The sequence below is a fragment of the Amphiprion ocellaris genome, chromosome 16 (genome assembly GCF_022539595.1).
Source record: "Amphiprion ocellaris isolate individual 3 ecotype Okinawa chromosome 16, ASM2253959v1, whole genome shotgun sequence".
Taxonomy (NCBI): Eukaryota; Metazoa; Chordata; class Actinopteri; family Pomacentridae; genus Amphiprion; species Amphiprion ocellaris.
Window position 1 is genome coordinate 20,919,012 of NC_072781.1, and position 19,514 is coordinate 20,938,525.

Consider the following 19,514-nt stretch of genomic DNA (forward strand, 5'->3'; position numbering starts at 1 on the left):
AGCGTTCACAGTTGCTCCTACGTGAGCCTCTGTCGGGATCTGCTGCGGACAGGGCCCTTACATCGGGTTGTTTCAGACAGTGGTCAGGTCTCCCGCCCACAATCTCTCTCAAGAGGGCCAGTTCCAAAGCATCATTCAATGTGGCAGGGTGAGCCAGCTGGGTCTGTACGCGGAGTTCGGTCGGACTGAGGGCCTGAATAAATTGATCTCTGGCCAGCTCATTCTGTACTGTTGGCGACATGGACGCATAGGCACGTCTGCATAAAGTCTCTATGTCATTTGCCAAGACTCGCAGTGACTCACCAGGTTGTCTACGCCGGTTGATGAACTCTGAGCGTAGTATCAGGGGTTGAATAATTTGTCCATAATGTCTCTGCAGGGCCCTGACCAGAGCTCCATAATCCTTCCTCTCCTCCAGGCTGAGGAGCAGCACGCAAGCGTCTGCATCATCGGTGAGGCACCTGGCAAGCTGCAGAGCTTCGTGCTCCTCTGAGTGTCCACCAGCCATAGCCAACAGCTCAAAACGCACCTTAAAAGCCTCCCAGTCTGTCTTACCGGAGAACTTCAGCGCTTTGATGGACAGCGTCGCCTCTCTGCACTGCACTCTGCCATTGCCGTCCATGCTGTGAGGCATGTGTGAGCCGTGCGTTGTTCCCGCCTCTACCGGGCTAGCCAGACGTCGGGGAACTTCTCCACCATGCATCGGCATTCCGGGCGCCCACCAAGCCACCGCCGCCAGAAAAATAGCGGGCTCCGTCAGGCGAGTCTTCTCACAGAAAGCCCATGCGAGTCCATCCGGCGAAGCATCCGGCCACAGGCCACCAGTAACCCACACCAGCTCAACCTTACCAGCCTCAGCTCCAACCGAGAAGAGGCAGAACACACACACATTTGCCACGTTAACATGAGACCTTTAATTCCTCTTTAATTCGGAATTAAAGTTAATTCCGCTTTAAAATCTCCTTGTAAACACTTAATTCCGAATTAAAAAGTTAATTCCAAATAAACTTAATTCCGAATAAACTACCTGGTTTATTCTGATGTTAATTCCGAATAAACTAATTCCTGTGTACGTTCTATTCATGTATACAGTGGCGTAGTGACGTACACAGCTTGGTCATCTGCCTCCCTTCTCAGGTATTCTATCTCTCTTCTCCTTCTCAAGTGACGCAACAGAAGTAGTACACCATTGTCGAGTTGCTGTTTCAAAACAACAATAAAAAGCAAAGCGAAAAGCGTGATTATTAGTTGTTCCTCCATGTTGTTGGGGCAAAGAAATGCTGTGCTAATGGAGTTTGTTTTCTTCCGGTAAACGGGGATACGTCACGTCCACTCCTTGTCCAATCAGAATCTTTCCAACGCCCAAGTGTTAAAGCGGAATTAAGGAAGGGGATATATGTGCAGTCCATGTAAACCTTAATTCGGAATTAATATTTCAAAGTAAACGGGAAGCACAAAAACTTAATTCCGTATGAGTTAATTCCGAATTAATACTTCCGAATTAAAAAACTTCATGTAAACGTGGCCATTAACTTCCCTAAACTTGCCTAAAAGTCCCTTGTGACCGACAGCTGCTAGTCAACGTGCACTCTGTCTTAAAGGCACAGAACATGATTAACTCAGAACATTACAATATGTACATGCTGCCCTCCAATGAGTGTCCCTTTCCTTGGCTCTACTGTGTTGTGCCACCACTTAGCTAGAACTGAAGAAGCCTTTCGGGTGAAGTGTCTTTAAGAAACTCAAGTCAAGTTGCATTTGTTGTAGCATTTAAACTTATAAGAATGCAACTTTGCTACAGAGATGAGTTTTTAGTTGTTAAATCAATAACTGGAGATTGACTTTGGAAGTTAGGCTCCTTGGGCCTGTCCTATAAATCATTTTAAGCTTTGACTTCACTTAAAAGGTCTCATGTCAGGTCTCACATAATAGCCCTTTTCAGAGACGGAATATTGACATTCTATTAATATTGGTCTTCTACCATTCAGACATAGGCCACTTTGGCGTTAATGTTCCACATGGCTTTATTTAGAGTAACCCACCAGTGAGAGAGAGGACCATGGCTGTGATACATGCAAGACTAGACAGTACAAGTGGCATAATAATGCACTAATAAAAAAAGGAATAGATCTCAATCTGCTATATAACAAATAATTTAATGGCAGCTAATAACCTGTGGCTGTGTTCACAGTTCATCTGGCTGACAAGAAGAAAATCACATCATAACTTGCCTCTAGATCCTGATCAATCCTATCCCCATGTCAGGTATAATTTATTTAAAAATGTAGTAAAACTATATGCATACATACATACATACATGCATACATATAGTCATTATATATATGAAAGTATTTAATGAGGTTACTTCTGTTGTTCCATATGCATAAATACCCACAATTCTCTGGTTTTGGAGGTATGTAGGTCTTAGTAAACTGTCTTTTACATTTTTTATGATGTTGTTTGACCAATAATAGTACTAAAATGTGGAAACCGCTTTGCCCAAAGCACTTTGCACAACTCGAAGTGTGCTTCTTATGCATTTATAACTGTTAATGCCCTGGCATGCAGTTCAGACTTTTGCTGTGCTGAAAGTGATACGGAAATGTTACCACGTCCAACTTAGTAAGATTGCTGCCACATATTTTACAAAAAAACAACCAGTGTGTGTCAGAAATGAAGCTGACACATTCAGATGCCATAACAGAAATGAGTGCATATCTAAAAGAGGCTAATGGTGATAATGTAGCCCTGTACATTACCAGAGGGTTGTGACCGCGGACATTCCTCCATTTTGAGACTGGTTCTGTAAGGACCTGGAGCAAACAATAGATGAAAGAGGAAAAATGCATCAGTGAATACATCTTGTGTTTGGGATTGCTAAATCATGACTCAGCAGTAAAAACTCACTCTGCTGAAATCTGGATTCAGAACTTAGTTTTCAGTGTGCATTTGTTTTTAAAATTCATCCTTGAATTATTATATTTTCTAATATTTAACTGCCTAAATTTTGAGAAAGGTTGTGAGATTCAAAGTATTTAAGCAAAAAGAGGAAGCACACAGAGTTTAAATACTAAAATTGATATGTTTTTTAAAAGATGTTTTAATCCAAAGCCTACCTTCAGCCGCACATTCCTCGTCAAATTGAAGCTATGCTACATCTTGAGCTAATTTGAGTAAGAGCTACAGAACATCCTGATGGAAGTGTATGCACAAAAATCTGTAATATACACAACATCACTTTATAGGGACTTTGGTTTGAAATACCTCTATGTTGCTAGTTTTACTGAAATACTCCAGGCATGTTGTTTTCCCACTAGCAATGTTCCCCTCAATACAGATCTGAAAACAGTGAAAGAGAGACAATATAAAAATCTTGTATACAGAAATGAAGAAAAAGAACATAACTATGATCTTAGGTGTGTTTGTATTTTATCCTATGATGCATAAGGAAGTAATATTTTATCACTATGGAGAACAAATCCTACTAGATCATCTTCAAGTACGCACAGTTCTGTGAGGAATGAATGCAGGAAAAATTACATCTCACAATACAGATTATTCAAGGGAGGCTCACCACTGTTTTCTTGTCCTCTCCATTCGACAGCAGCTGCCCTGGGAAGGAAGACAACATAGTAAGATGAGACTTGGCTTAACAAAACTCCAACTTCTAGCCTCTTTCAGGTCACCAAGTTAGAGCGAGGTCAGGAGGAGGAAAGATGCTAAAATTCACAACAGGTATAGTAGGGAGTCTAAGTAGGTGAACAGGTTAGTTCTGGCTCCATATTTTAGGACACTTGATTGGAAAGGAAACTGATGCTAATATAATATGAATGTTACATCTGCCATTTGAGGAACACAGCAAAAACAGTTGATCTTTTCTCTTTCTATTCACTTTTACTTCTCCACCCAGTATGGACTATGAAGAGCTACTGTACTGAGTCACTGTTAAGTCTTGTCCAATTTGCAGAGTGTAAAGGACAGCACAATGACATGTGGTACCAACAGTCAGTACTGTAGGGATGAATTAGAGAAGCAAAGGAGGAAAATTAATATATGTCTAGAAGTAGGAGTGTGACAATATCTCGATATGGCGATATATTGCGATATTTTGTCTCCCGATCGATTATCGATATGCTCCCGCCAAGGATCGATACATTTATTTAACATACGGCCGCTATAAACGGCTCTTTCAATGTTCATTGCTTATTGGGCAATTCCTTGGTGGTCCGCTAGGGGCGCTACTCCCGGGAGTGGCGGTGAAGTGGGCGGAAGTCGCCAGGCGAAGAAGATACCCACAGAGCGCACAAAGGGAGAAAACATCGTGGCAACAAGCGAGAAACAGAAGTTGAAAGATGCACCGGCAGCTTACAAGTCAAAAGTGTGGGTACATTTCGGATTTTACATTCAAGCGCTGGCGACATCATCAGTGTTCAGAGAAGTATGTTCACTCCTGAACATGCTGAGCAGCTGCTCTTTCTCAGGAAAAACATGCACATCCCTGTGTAACATGGACATGTCCAGAAAGTGGATCAGTTTTGTAGAATTCTGTGTTTAAGTTCTAAAATCTGTGTGATGTTTAAAAATGCACTTTTTGAACTACATCATTTCTCAAGATAAATCATTTTGATATTTGAACGTAAGCTTAAGCTTTTAAGTTTTGTTTTGTGTTATGTTCTCTCTAAATGTGCAGGTAGATAGATGCCTTGCAGTAGATTTGCACTTGATAGCAGTTACACAGAAATGGTGTCGCTGTTTAAAAAAGGAACAAAAAGCTTAGTTGCTGAAATTTTGCACTACAATAGTGATTCTTTTAAGAAAGACAATCACTTGTTTACAACAATATTGCACTAGAATAGTGTCACTGTTAAGAAGACACTTGTATTTGTTTACAGAAATGTTACACTGAAATATTCTGTTAAGGCACTGATTTTTGACAGATTGTGTCAGTAAAAGTGCAAAAAAATAAACTTTTTTTTTCATTTAAAAATACCTTGTTTTTGTCATTAATAGTTGTATTGTGGAGTATCTTAGATTGATTTCCTGCCTAATATATCGATAATCGCTGTATCGCCATATCATGAGATAATCGTTATCATGAGCCTTGTATTGTGAATTGTATCGTATCGCAAGGTACCCAGAGGTTCCCACCCCTATCTAGAAGTGTAGATGTAAGGTGACCATAAAGGCTTAGTGTACTGTAGCTTGAGAAAATAGATGAGATATGAACACAATGCACCCAGAGGACAAAAAAAAAGAGATTTGGCATGCAGCCGGAATCTATTTCTGGTATTCTCACCAGTACTTTTAGTGGAATAAACCCAAAATGTACAGAGTACATGAAACTTTTGTAGGCATTTTCATTTGATTCATTTCGAGACCTACAGAGCAGCTACGGTATGTGCTGAAAGTAAAAGGAAGCATGTGATTTAGAACTCCACTTCCTTTTTTTCCCGGTCTCGTCTAATTTCACTAGTTTCAGTCTCCTGGTCTCATCTGTCCTCCTGCACATGTCTCAGAAACTAATCTTGATGTGCCATCACAAAGAAACCTCAATTCCTGAAATTTATCTTGAGGATCGAGGAACAAGAGTCAAGGATAGATGAAGCTTGTTGGAGGAACTATAGACGAGGATGCACTTATGTTTCCTCTTCAACAGTCTTTTCCTCACCTTTTGCATCTCTGGTGGGAGGGACTTAGACATGAGAATAGTTAAAACATCTTTGCATCGTAGCCATCAATTTCAAGTGATGGCAAATAAATATGACGTGTTTGACAACTGTATCATCTGTCTTTTGTTTCATAAAAACCAACTGCTGTATTTTATGATATCTGTCACATGGGCAGAACATCCATCCATTATCTATACACCGGTTAATCTTCATTAGGGGGCTGGACTCTATCTCAGCTCACTTAGGGTGAAGGCAGGAAACAATGAGCCTGAATTTAACGAAAAGAGAGAAGAAGCTCAGGTGTATCCTTGGAGTCTTTTCTGCACCCGTGACATAAAAGAAGTGTGACACGCAGCTGGAGTAGGTCATGCGTCATATACTGGTCTCCTAAAAGGGTGGAGATGTTACATAATTTGCAAAAATATTTTTTCTTTTGCATGATATGACCTAGTCTTTTTTATGAATCCTGAGGTCCATGGTATCAACTTTTAGCATTTTTTTCTCTAGTTTTGAGAACAGTAAACTGCAAACAGATATCTGCCTTGTATGGAATTATATTGATACTGAAATGAGACAGGTATGAGGGTGGAGGCGGTTGGGACACGGCGGTTGGGACACGGGAGCAAAGCAACTTTCATTAGGAGTTTGACATTGCTGAGATTAAATATTGCAATGACCCTGTGAAGCTTGCAGCAGCCATCAGATGTCACCACAGGCACTTAGTACTGTACCCTATGCCCTTGCATTCTCACTTGCTGGTGCAGCCATGATGGAAAAAATTGACACATTTCCTGTAAGTCATGTAAGACTATCATTAACCAAGGAGGTGTTGGCTTTTGATCATCTTTCTTTAACAGGCATGACTATCTTGAATCATCTTTCTTTTTTGGTTAATTTTCAGATATCAGAAGCTCCTGTGTGCTGCTGTGTTTAGATGTGCTGACCTTGATATTGTACAGAACTGTGTAGCAATAGCTAGTACTAATAGAGGCTTGTGATGTTGGTAATGAGAAATTGGTTACTTGTGCTTATATAAGTAAGTTGAACTGACACTGATCATACATGTTGGTATAAGTGAGTGGATATGAAAGTCGAGTTCAAACAAGTCTTTGTTTAACTGTTTATTATTAGGCTAAAACTTAAAAATTTTATGTTTTTGTAATTTCACTCTGTATGGAAACAATTTATGCATAAACATGATAAACTTGCCTTGCTGTACCTAATGAACATTCAATAGTATTCCATGGACCATGTTCACATTATTACAGTAGCAAGCGCCAGCATAGAAAAAAGGTAAATATGAGATTGTAGTTGAACTCCATTGCATGTAAGGTGTATCATTGATTTTTATATGTATGTAATCTCTGAAATGTGTAGAATCTGAATCTGTAATCAGATTTTCACTTGGTATGCTTTATAATGGTGTAATGTTGACTAGAAAAGTGGACTTAATTTGACCCGAAAATTTTCTTTTGAGTAAAAATAAAACTTTCACAGTACTAGTTAGAAAAAAATGAAGTACATATTTGAATTCCTCATGAAAACAGCTTTCAGAATATATATACTTTTACTATGCTGTGATCAGTTGTTCCAATATTATGGACATTTTTCAAGGAAAACCCACACGGCTGTCAAATTTACCCTATGTAACGCAAATGGGACCAACTTAAGACGCATGACCAGTATACAAACCATGTCAGCAGAAGGACTGACAGATGTGTGTATATATTGTATATCACCCAATTAAAATATATGTCACTCTTTATTTGTACAGTATGCTTTCGTGTGTCACGACTCCTCTATACTTCATTGCACATGTGTGTAAAATAAAAAGTTAAACGGTTGAGCACATACACTACAGCTCAAAAGTTTGGGGTCGGTCACCCAGGCAATTTCATGTTTTCTATGAAAACTCACACTTTTATTCACGTGCTAACACAATTACACAAGGGTTTTCTAATCATCAATTAGTCTTTCAACATGATTAGCTAACACAATGTACCATTAGAACACAGGCGTGATGGTTGCTGGAAATGTTCCTCTGTACCCCTATGGAGATGTTCCATTAAAAATCAGCTGGTTGCAGCTAGACTAGTCATTTACCACATCAACAATGTCTAGACTGTATTTCTGATTCATTTAATGTTATCTTCATTGACAAAAAATGCTTTTCTTTTAAAAATAAGGGCATTTCTAAGTGACCCCAAACTTTTTAACGGTAGTGTAAAATATCGTCTGTCCTGGCAGAGTAAAAAAATGACGCATCAGATAAATGGAGCAACTTCTTCATCTGGAAAAAAATGTTTTTCTTTCAAAAATAAGCACATTTCTAAGTGACCCCAAACTTTTTAATATAGTGTAAATACTGTAAATGATCACTGTTTTGCTCATCTGAAAGTGTTGGTTATACAAAACAAAAGATGCTACAGCTGTGCCTGACTTCACATTTCATTGACAGAAACATCTTAACCTGACGCTCCAAGGAGATAATATGTGAATTTGCTGAACACCTGTTGACTCCACTCCTCAGCCGTTTGAATTTCTTTTGAGAGGGACAGAGAGAAGAGTCGAGGCTGCGCAGAGAGATGAGGGCCATGTTCCTTGAGTTAAGCCCTCTGAGCCACCGTACTTTTGGGGAAATGCCACACAAATTACGTCGGAGACAAACCAATCAGTGCAGTGAGATCAGAGAAGAAGCTTGTCAGCATGTCAGGACCACTGACCTGTAGAAATGTGCCTGGCGCTGCTACATGTGGTTCTGCGGCTCGGTCTGAAGCTAACAGCAGCTAATCCTCTCCCGTTTTTATATCCAGCACTAAAACGTGACGGAGCAGACAGGAACCTAAAAAACGTGACACGACCAACAGCTGCCGACATCTCACAGAACATACAGTCATCGGTGGACTTGTTTTCAACTACATAGACCAAACAGGAAGAAGAAACGACGTGATCCTTCTTCGGATTCCTTAAAGCAGCATTAGAGCCCTGCAGCGCCCTCTGCTGCCTTGGAAAGACATGTGTGGCGGAAATGCACTGGGTAATGGGGTAAAAACTCATCCTTCCTTTCTTTTCCTTCTATCTTCTGATTCCCTTATTGGGTATTTTATTCTGACTCTGATCCAATAAGCCAGAATACTGTACTGAAGTAAAGCCTGTAATTTCAGAGGGAAATATTATAATATAGCTAGATTTCTCACATTTGTTGATAATACAAGTGTGTAAAGTACAACACATAGTTAAAGATTAAACCATTAGGATCCAACGTTTGTAGCTTCTGACAGAGAGCAGTGTGTAGTCAGGCTCACATTTCACATGTGGTTCCCAGAGTTTCCAGATCCTTCAGTTTTCAGCTCCTTTGTTGTGGAATCAGCTCCCAGTTTGGGTTCAGGAGGCGGACACCCACTCTACTTTTAGGATTGGGCTAAAAACTTCACTATTTGATAAAAGCTTATAGTTAGTGCTGCTCAGCATCACCTGAGCTGTCTCTTAGTTATACTGTTATAGGTTTTTGGTTTCACCATCGCTGACTGCTTGCTCATAGCGAATCCAAAGTCAATTCTGGATTGTTTGTTTTATTGTTCTCTGTTTAAACAGAAAACTCCTGTAGGGGATGATAAGGCCCTTCTGCCCTGCCTGGAGGACATTGCAAACTCCTGTGGGCTCAGCAAGGTAACGAAAATCCTGTCTGACTTCTCACACCCTGGTCGGGGTATCTACAGAAACACTGAAGAGCAGTTTTTATCCATGGGCAGTTAGGCTTTTAAACTCAAATGAGTACTACTTGTGGACACATTTTCTTTTGGTCAAACATGGGACAGTCCAACATGAGTGTGTGTACATGAGGACTTTTACTGTTCTTCCTATTTATTACTTTTATTATGTCATGCATATTGCATATTTGTATTTTGTAAGTGCACTAAGGGGAGATGCTCCCACCAATTTTGTTACAATAAAGGCTATTCTATTCTATTCTATTCTATTCTATTCTATTCTATTCTATTCTATTCTATTCTATTCTATTCTATTCTATTCTATTCATAAGGTCTGTACCTTGCTATGTGAAGTACTATGAGATGACATATGTTGTAAATTGGCACTATATAAATAAAACTGAATTGAGTTGAAGGTAATGTAAGAATTTACTTCAGTGTGCATGCTTATTGTGAATGAAATAGTCCAGTTTTCAGCCACTATTATATGCTCTGCTTATATGTACTGCTTTAAGAGGACATGTGGCTGCTTTTTTCATTATTGTTATTGCTTTGTATTTGGTGGTAAAAGTAACATTCAGGGTTCCATATGGAGCCCATACAGCAAAGGACGGATGGAGCTTTGTGCTTTTCAGCAAATGGTCTCTAAACAATGACATTGAAGCTGTGGCTTGTAAACAATAAACAATAATGCTTTCAGAGCATTAAGAACGAGATGAGGTGATCTGGAGGCTGAAAGATTTCCGTGTTTCCATTTGCACTGTTGTCAGATCCAAAAAGCCCTTAACCCTGTAAAACCCACTGTTGCAAAAATACATCAGTATATACATCAATATATATATATGATTCTATTTTCTTGCTAATTTTTTCAATATATTACTATTTCTATTAATATTTGCATTTTTTTCTATATTTGGGTCTTACAGGGTTAAAATATAATAATTCTATTCTGAAATATTTGACTGTTTTGTTTCGTGTGGATTCTGAATTAATCATGGACTGTGTGGAGGTCGGCAGTCTGTGTAACATGAGCATTTCAGGCCAGAGGAAGGCGGTGACGCTTCTGATTGGTCACTGGTCAGGAAGGAAAAGCGCGAAAGACTACAAGAGAGGAGGGATCAGCTAGAAGAGATCAGGTGGGAACCGTACAGCCAGAATGGCAGCAGGCTCAGAATCAAAGCTCCAGCTGGTCCACAGACACATCCGAGCTTTTCCAGATTTTCCGAAGAAAGGCATCTTGTTCAGGTAAAATCTTCAGCAGCCTTCATTTCAGAGCTCTTCTATGCAGTTCCGTCTCTAGAACTGATCCCCGCATGCTCCCACTTCTCCACGCTGTGCGTCGACGTAACGCTTCCACCGGATACAGTCTCTGACACGTTGCCACCTGTTGACCAGGAAACGGTTATTTTGGTGTTAAACCCGTAGAGAGGGCTGTGGTCTCACCCAAAAATCAGGAAGCGGTGGAATGAGAAGCTGGTGTCCATTCAGGCTGAGAGGGATAGTTTACTGTGTGAGTGCTGACTACTGTTGTGTGACTGTTGAATGTCCACTCGACAAGCAGATTTTATGAGACAAAGATAACATAAAACTTTACTAATCCCAAAGGAAATACTTTTGCCAGATACGGCTCAGAAATCAAACTACATAACATGAGGAAATGCACTGCCTAGAAGAAAAGCAATAAGACAGAAGTGCAATACTTTACTGAAAATAAGGATAAGTATATGACTAGTAGTAATACTGAGGTAGTAAAGTAATATCACATGATAATAAAATACAGATAAGGCAAATATTGCACGTGAAATTAAAATGTTGCAGATGAAGATTAAATATTACATAATACCGCATATGGTATTGCACAAACTATGGAGAAATGATACTGATGTTATGGACCAGATTTACACTGATAAGGTATAACATGACCACCTTCCTAATAGAGTGTTGGTCCCCTTTATGCTGCTAAATAACTCCTCTGACCCAGTGGGACATGGACACAGGACCTCTGGGGATGTCCTGTGGTACTGGGATGGTGGCAGTGAATTCTGTGGGTCCTGTGGGTTGCAGGGTGGGACCTACCTAGACCAGGCTTATCCTGGCACATCCCACAGATGCTCAGTAAGTTTTGGAAGGTTTCTGAAGCTGCTCTAATGTGACACCAGTGTGGCTGCTGGGGATGAGACGTATTGTTCATGATAGGAAGTAGTTTTCTCAGCAACCTGATCATCCTGAACCAGCTTTCCTGAGAAGCCAAAGTCTGTTAGCATCCGCTGCCTTCACCCTGCTGCCCCAGCACACTACAGCGTAGAAGATGATGCTGGACACCACTGACTGGTGATTGGGTCCTGAGTGGTCCTGTTCCTCCTGAATTCCACCACCGACTCCGTAGTTTTTGGGATCTTGACTTGTGGATGGTTGAGTTCACGCCACTCCATGAAAAAGTCCATCACAGGGAGAACATGCAAACTCCATGCAGAAAGATCTCAGGCTCAGGCCGAGACATGAACCAGGGATCTTCTAGCTGTGAGGCAACAGTGCTAACCACCGAGCCACTGTGTAGTCTGACTGAAAACTAGAATCAGCTAAAGTGATAGGTGGATAAACTGTGGTTCAGGGTATCTGAGTAAATCATGTGTGTTGTTTACTTACATGTACATTAAACTCAGTATCACACTTTACCAACAAAAGTGTCCCATTCATCCAGAACAGTGTATTTCATCAGAAGAGGCTGACAGATGGAATTTATGTACCTATGCATGTAAAATAGTTTGTAGTACTATACTGTAGGCTTGTTGAGGAGGACCTGTTCAAATAAAAAAAGAAAACAACTAAATTTGCTTTAGAAGGATTGGGCAAACGTTTATAGTTTATAGAGAAATTTTCCAAAAATTCTCCTACTTTATTTGAGTTACCCTAACAGCATTTTCAGTTTGCTCTGCACTTTCTATACCATCAGCCTGTACATATTTGTTCTTGCCAAATAACAGAGTTCAGTTAATACAGTTACCTGTTTATTGTTCTACCTCTAAACCAAGGCTGTTGTTAGTCTGTTGGGCCTTAGGGTAGAGACCACATTAACCTCCTCCTCTTCTCATTTTAACGACTGAATATTCATCCGTACAGAACAAGCAAATTCTATATTTGCAGTTGTTTAGGACCTTATCCCAGTTAGAGTGAAATCACCCACAAGCTCTGGTGACAAGCAGGTGGGACAGGAAATAAAATGGATGGGTGATAGATCAGAAGATGAACCTAAATGTCAGTAAATGTGTTCAAAACAAACAGTGGCTGCTTGCAGGAAATCTAAAAAAAAAAAAAAAAAAACATATTTTGATTGGTTTAATACATTTTTTGTGGCCTACATAATTCTGTTTGCATTGTTTATTAGCTTTGAAGTCTTGAGTATTGCTATACAATTAAAAAAATAGTAAAAATAACCCTAAATGGAATGCATTTTCTAAATTTCTGACTGGTACTGTATTGAATTAAATATTTTTAGCTACTACGTATTTAGGTCATCCAACCAAGTAAACTGATTGAGGAATACATTAAATATATATAATGCAGGTATCCATGCTATATTGATGTCCATTTTAAATGACTGGATAATACTAATGTAATGTGTGTAAATCCCACAGAGATATTTGTCCCATCCTGAAGGATGCAGCTGCTCTCACAGCAGTAATTGACTTGTTCGAAGAACATGTGAGGAACAATCATCAGCAGGTGGATCTGATTGTAGGTAAGAAAACTGAGCAAATTCCTTTTCATTTAAACTGGTACCTGATGAGCCTTAAAGAAACACTCTTATCCTACCCTTAAGTTACAAATCAAGCCAGAAACCTCGGTGTCATTATTGACTCAGACCTGAATTTTAGCAACCACTTAAAAGCTGTTAATAAATCTTCCTATTACCACCTGAAGAACATTGCTAGAATCAAGGGTCTTAACATGAAATTGATCAAGTAGCTGCAGCTGATCGAGAACGCTGCTGCCAGAGTCCTAACTAACACCAGGAAACTGGACCGTAATACACCGGTCCTCAAATCACTACACTGACTTCCTGTTAGTCAAAGGATAGAATTCACAATCTGACTCCTGGTCTACAAAGCACTGAATGGTCTTGGACCAAAATACATCCTGGAGTTATTAGCTCCATATGAAGCATCCAGAGCCCTTAGATCATCAGGGACAGGTTTACTGTGTGTTCCCAGAAACAGAACCAAGAATAGTGAAGCAGCATTCAGCTATTATGCTCCTCACCTGTGGAACAAACTTCAAGAACACCTGAGATCTGCTCAAACTATCAGCTCTTTTAAATCAGGCCTGAAAACCATATTGTTTACTGCAGCTTTCTCTTAGATGCTCAATCTATTTTCCTGTCTTTTAATGTATACTTTTATGTTTTATTTCTGTTTGCAATGCATGTCTACCTTGAAATCATTTTTCTGAATGTATTTCTTTGCCGTTGTAAAGCACCTTGAATTGCCTTGTGTATGAATTGTACTATATGAATAAACTTGCCTTGCCTCATGTATCTGTCTAATGTGTACTCCTGTTTATTATTACCATCTCATTTCTGTTGTTTGTATATGTGCAGGCTTGGATGCTCGTGGTTTTCTATTTGGGCCTCTGCTTGCCCAGAGACTGGGTATTGGTTTTGTCCTGATCAGAAAAAAAGGTAAACTGCCTGGAGCCACTGTGTCTGTGTCTTACGATTTGGAGTATGGCAAGGTAAACACATATGCACAAACACTCATTCGTTTTATGATCCTTTACTGTCTAGAGATGTATTATGAACTGATTTATTTTGCATATACTGCCCTTAAAGCTGCTAAGTGTCATAATCCTGACTTTTATATTTTTAAAATTTTGAAAAAATATTATACAATACTGTTATGGGGTCAATGGGCAAAAATTGGTGGTTGCGCCATAATTGTGTTTATATGATACAATGCCACTTTATTTAAGAAGGCCTACCATGTGCCACTTCAAAGACAAAGACACAAAAATTAGCTATTACTGCAAAACCTGCCTCAATTTGTATTTTGATGGAGTAGTTGGCTACATCAGTACTGTAACGTGAACTTTTGCTCCAGTCAAAGATCTGGTCCACTGAGCACTTAACTGTCTTCTTACTGTTACTTCAGCCATAAACAGTTTCACTCGATGGTGCTGAGAACCACAGAGTCTGCATTCATTCAACAGGCGTCATTGGAATGTATCAGTATTTTCTAAGAGTCCAACTTCTGGTTCTCCAGGCAGAAGCAGAAGTCCAGGAGGATGCAGTGGCTGCTGGACAGAAGGTTTTGCTCATTGATGACCTTCTAGCTACTGGAGGTAAGGATTTTGCCCTGCTTCTGCTCTGTAACCACCATGTTTACTGGATTCAGTCTGACTAGATAATACCGTTCTCAAATATGTTTCCTGACTCATGTTTTATCTATCTGTTCTTACTACATAATTGGAGAATTCCTCTCACGCTATGGACAGTCATCAAGATAGTATTCATTGTTGCGTTCATTGGGAAATCTTTAGGGAAGTTAATCTGCTGAAGTAAAACTCAGAATGCAGTAGTTGTTCATGTCAATAATTTGTTTGGGGATCCCTTTAAGTGTGATAATTCCATTTTAAAACGAGAGTATATGGTTTAGGCGACAGCTGATTGTTTTGGTTTGGTTTCAGTCACACTCCTGATGTCTGTTTTTTGTTTTGTCAGCACACTAGATGCTTTATGTTCTTTTTGGTCATTAGTGGTTTGTGTCTAGCAACTCTCCCATGGATGCCATTTTCTCCCAGTGTCTTCCTTATTGTGGAATCATGTACACACGTGGACAAAATTGTTGGTACCCCTCGGTTCATGAAAGAAAAACCCACAATGGTCACAGAAATAATTTGAATCTGACAAAAGTTATAATAAATAAAAATTCTAGGAAAATTAACCAATGAAAATCAGACATTGCTTTTGAACTGTGGTTCAACAGAATTATTTTAAAAAATAAACTCATGAAACAGGCCTGGACAAAAATGATGGTACCCCCTAGAAAAGACTGAAAATAATGTGACCATAGGGACATGTTCAATCCAGGTGTGTCCTCTAATTAGTATCACAGGTGTCTACAAACTTGTAATCAGTCAGTCGGCCTATTTATAAGGTTACAAGTAGTCACTGTGCTGTTTGGTGACATGGTGTGTACCACACTAAACATGGACCAGAGGAAACAAAGGAGAGCGTTGTCTCAGGAGATTAGAAAGAAAATTATATACAAGCATGTTAAAGGTAAAGGCTATAAGATTATCTCCAAGCAGCTTGATGTTCCTGTGACTACAGTTGCACATAATATTCAGAAATATAAGATCCATGGGACTGTAGCCAACCTCCCTGGATGTGGCTGCAGGAGGAAAATTGATGACAAATGGAAGAGACGGATAATACGAATGGTAACAAAAGAGGTCAGAACAACCTCTAAAGACATTAAAGGTGAACTCCAAGGTCAAGATACATCAGTATGAGATGGCACCATCCGTCGTTGTTTGAGCCAAAGTGAACTTCATGGGAGACGACCAAAGAGGACACCATTGTTGAAAACAAATCATAAAAAAGCCAGACTGGAATTTGCCAAACTGCATGTTGACAAGCCGCAAAGCTTCTGGGAGAATGTCCTATGGACAAATGAGACAAAACTGGAACTTTTTGGCAAGGCACATCAGCTCTATGTTCACAGACGCAAAAATGAAGCATATCAAGAAAAGAACACTGTCCCTACTGTGAAACATGGAGGAGGCTCTGTTATGTTCTGGGGCTGCTTTGCTGAATCTGGTACAGGGTGTCTTGAATCTGTGCAGGGTACAATGAAATCTCATGACTATCAAGGTATTCTAGAGAGAAATGTGCTGCCCAGTGTCAGAAAGCTTGGTCTCAGTCACAGGTCATGGGTCTTGCAACAGGATAATGACCCAAAACACACAGCTAAAAACAGCCAAGAATGGCTAAGAGGAAAACATTGGACTATTCTGAAGTGGCCGTCTATGAGCCCTGATCTAAATCCTATTGAACATCTGTGCAAGGAGCTGAAACATGCCGTCTGGAGAAGGAACCCTTCAAACCTGAGACAACTGGAGCAGTCTGCTCATGAGGAGTGGACCAGAATACCTGCTGAGAGGTGCAGAAGTCTCACTGACAGTTACAGAAATCATTTGATTGCAGTGATTGCTTCAAAAGGTTGTGCAACAAAATATTAAGTTAAGGGTACCATCATTTTTGTCCAGGCCTGTTTCATGAGTTTATTTTTTTCAAATAATTCTTTTGAACCACGGTTCAAAAGCAATGTCTGATTTTCACTGGTTAATTTTCCTAGAATTTTTATTTATTACTTTTGTCAGATTCAAATTATTTTTGTGACCGTTGTGGGTTTTTCTTTCATTCACTGATGGGTACCAACAATTTTGTCCACGTGTGTAGATGTACCTTAATTTAGACAAGTTAGGCCTACAGTTCTTTTAATGTTCATCTGGGTTCTTTTGTGACTCCTTGATCAGATATTGAGGCGCTCTTGGAGAAATGTTGGTAGGCTGACCACTCCTGGGAAGGTTCACCACTGTTCTATGTTTTCTCCATGTGTGGACAATGCCTTTCACTGTGGTTCTCTGGAGTCCCAGAGCCTTAGCAATGGCTTTGTAATCCTTTCCAGACTAATAAATGTCAATGACTTTGTTTATCATCTGTTCTTGAATCTCTTTAGAACAGGCATCATGTGGTGTTTTCTGAGACGCTTTAGCTACCCCACAATTTCAGATAGGTTCTATTTAGTGGTGGTTAGATTCAACAGACCTGTCAGGAATCATACATGGGTGTGGCTGGTGAAATTAACCCAATTGCCAAATGAATTTGGCCATTTGGTAGATTGGTAGCTAAGGGGGCAATTACTTTTTCACATAGGACAAGATCAGACTGGGCAGCATTTTTCCTTCAATAAATGAAATCATCATTTATAAACTGCATTTTGTGTTTTCTTGGGTTATGTTCCTCTTACATGAAAATTATAGCCTGCTGCTGGCTGCATGACCTCCAGCAAAGCTTCATGCATTTAGTTGTAAATATTTTTTATGCATTGACTTAAACAGAGGCTGTACAGTGGCTCGGTTGTTAGCGCTGTTGCCTTGCATCCCGGACTGGCATCTTTCTGCATGGAGTTTGCATGTTCTCATTGTGCATGTGTGGGTTTTCTCTTGGTTCTCTGGCTTCTTCACACAGTCCAAACACATGCTGAGGTTAATTAATGATTCTAAATTGCCCGTAAGTGTGAATGTGAGTGTCATTGTTTGCCTCTATATGTAGCCCTGAGATAGACAGGTGACCTGTCTAAGGTGTCCCTTGCCTTCACCCTAAGTCAGCTGGGACAGACTCCAGCCCCCCGCGACCCTACTGAGGATTAAGCGGTGTATAGATAATGAATGGGTGAACTTAAACAGAATGCAGTGTGTATGAACTGTAATACTGCTTTGGAACTTGGAAGCTACACCTGTGGATATATAAAAAGTATTGACTTTTAAAAACGGTTAATCAAAGGCCTGTCATATTAAGATTGTTATCTTGGTCCCTAACAAGGTAGATGTATGAATGTTTTTTTTCTTACCTGTTGATTACATAGCACAGATGTATTTTTAATACAAGATTTGTGTGTTGCAGGAACATTGTATGCGGCCTGTGAGCTGATGAAGAAGCTGCAGGCTGAGGTTCTGGGCTGCATGGTAGTCATTGAGCTCAAAGAGCTGAACGGCATCGACAAACTGAAAACACATAATGTGTTTTCTCTGGTTCAGTACTGAGGACTGTTGGAGACACCACAATCTGGACAAGTCAAGTGCATGACACAACACAACAAGAAACCTCTCCAACTCATACAGTTTTACAGTTCCTCTCATTTCAGTCATGCATTTTTTTCTCAGTTTCATTCAGTGCTGAAATCTAAAATGTTTTGTCGTTAGTCCATGATATGTTAATTTTTTGGTTGCATGCCTAAAGCCTCACTAAGCTTAAGACAGAAAGACAGCTTCATTCTCACAGATCCTTAAGGGTTCTTAGCATTTGTCAAATAAGCTCTAGAGGTTGCATGGAGGGAACATGTTATCTGTGACTCACTGACTATGTCCGTACTTTTTAGCAGTTTTTGTTTTATTGTATTTTCCTCTTCATCTGTATGTAGTTTATTCAGTAAGGAGGTGCCATATTCATTTAACATTGAGAATAGGAATGTGATTTAAGAGGTTAAGCTATGCGATGCTAACAATGTGATGCAACAGTTAGCTAGCTGTAATGCATTACTCTGAATGACAGGCATGAGTATTTACAAAAGTATTCAAAAAAACTGTAGCCAAGTTGTGACTTAGCTGTATTCAGTGTATTTCCTTTCTTTTGGAGAATTCAAAGGGTCTTAAGTGTTAATGTTTGAACACTGATTGATGGAAATTTGAAACATTGCTCATTACTCCGAGGGGAAGTTCTTAATAATGACCCTTACTGACTACTTTTCACGGCTGGTGGAGAAAAATGTCATTTATTGCAATAAGAGGCCAAATGAATAATAAGTGAAGGCGAAGGAAGTAACACTTAACACTCAGGTTTATTTATGTGGAGACTTAAGTGGTAATTCAACCAGATTGTTCCATTTAAAGTTGTACTGTTGAGATGTGACCATGTGAGCACTGCTGTCTGAGGCAGGATGTAAGATTTTCTGCACTTGTACAATTTTTGTTTTTGTATTTAAACCTCAAACAAGATTATAAATCTATGCATAAAAGTACATTGTCTGACTGATGTGATTTTAAAGGGAATCTGCCATTTGTATTCATATACAACAAATTTATCTACCGCACAGTACAGTGTTTTTAAAATGGAAATATTCTCACACTCTTACAAAAAGAGAAAGTTGTAAGAAATAAAACACGCTAAGTTTTTGCTGAGAGTGTCATGTGTAAGTAGTGGCTAATGGTAGCAGTATTGGAAAACTTGGTGGAAAATACTGCATAACTGATGTTACGACTCGTCATGTCTGTGAAGATTGTCAGTTATCCAGGTCCTGGTAATCGTAGGAGCGTTAGTAAAAATCAACAGGACTTGTAGGGTTTTTAAAGTTAT

General features: G+C 39.6%; 3 protein-coding genes across 3 annotated transcripts in view; 2 read left to right on the forward strand and 1 right to left on the reverse strand.

Moving 5' to 3' along the window:
• Nucleotides 1-7,417, forward strand: part of si:ch211-189a15.5 (uncharacterized) — a 38,882-nt gene extending 31,465 nt beyond the window's left edge. The window contains exon 8 of the mRNA XM_055018575.1: nucleotides 6,571-7,417. The gene's annotated coding sequence lies outside the window, so the exon portion shown is untranslated. The remainder of the gene's footprint in view (nucleotides 1-6,570) is intronic.
• The window catches only part of tk2 (thymidine kinase 2), a 25,586-nt gene extending 16,972 nt beyond the window's left edge, over nucleotides 1-8,614 (reverse strand). Inside the window, exons 1-4 of the mRNA XM_023262819.3 lie at nucleotides 8,393-8,614; nucleotides 3,575-3,612; nucleotides 3,265-3,339; nucleotides 2,760-2,813 (exon numbers count right to left, since the gene is read on the reverse strand). Coding sequence (XP_023118587.1) covers nucleotides 2,760-2,813; nucleotides 3,265-3,339; nucleotides 3,575-3,612; nucleotides 8,393-8,558 — 333 coding nt within the window. The 5' untranslated portion in view covers nucleotides 8,559-8,614. The remainder of the gene's footprint in view (nucleotides 1-2,759; nucleotides 2,814-3,264; nucleotides 3,340-3,574; nucleotides 3,613-8,392) is intronic.
• A 1,851-nt stretch (nucleotides 8,615-10,465) lies between these two features.
• aprt (adenine phosphoribosyltransferase) lies at nucleotides 10,466-19,341 on the forward strand. The gene is made up of 5 exons (XM_023262825.3): nucleotides 10,466-10,624; nucleotides 13,015-13,118; nucleotides 13,977-14,110; nucleotides 14,638-14,716; nucleotides 18,066-19,341. Exons 1-5 carry the CDS (start codon nucleotides 10,536-10,538, stop codon nucleotides 18,203-18,205), a joined length of 546 nt encoding a protein of 181 aa, XP_023118593.1. The 5' UTR covers nucleotides 10,466-10,535; the 3' UTR covers nucleotides 18,206-19,341.
• Nucleotides 19,342-19,514: the final 173 nt, after the last annotated feature.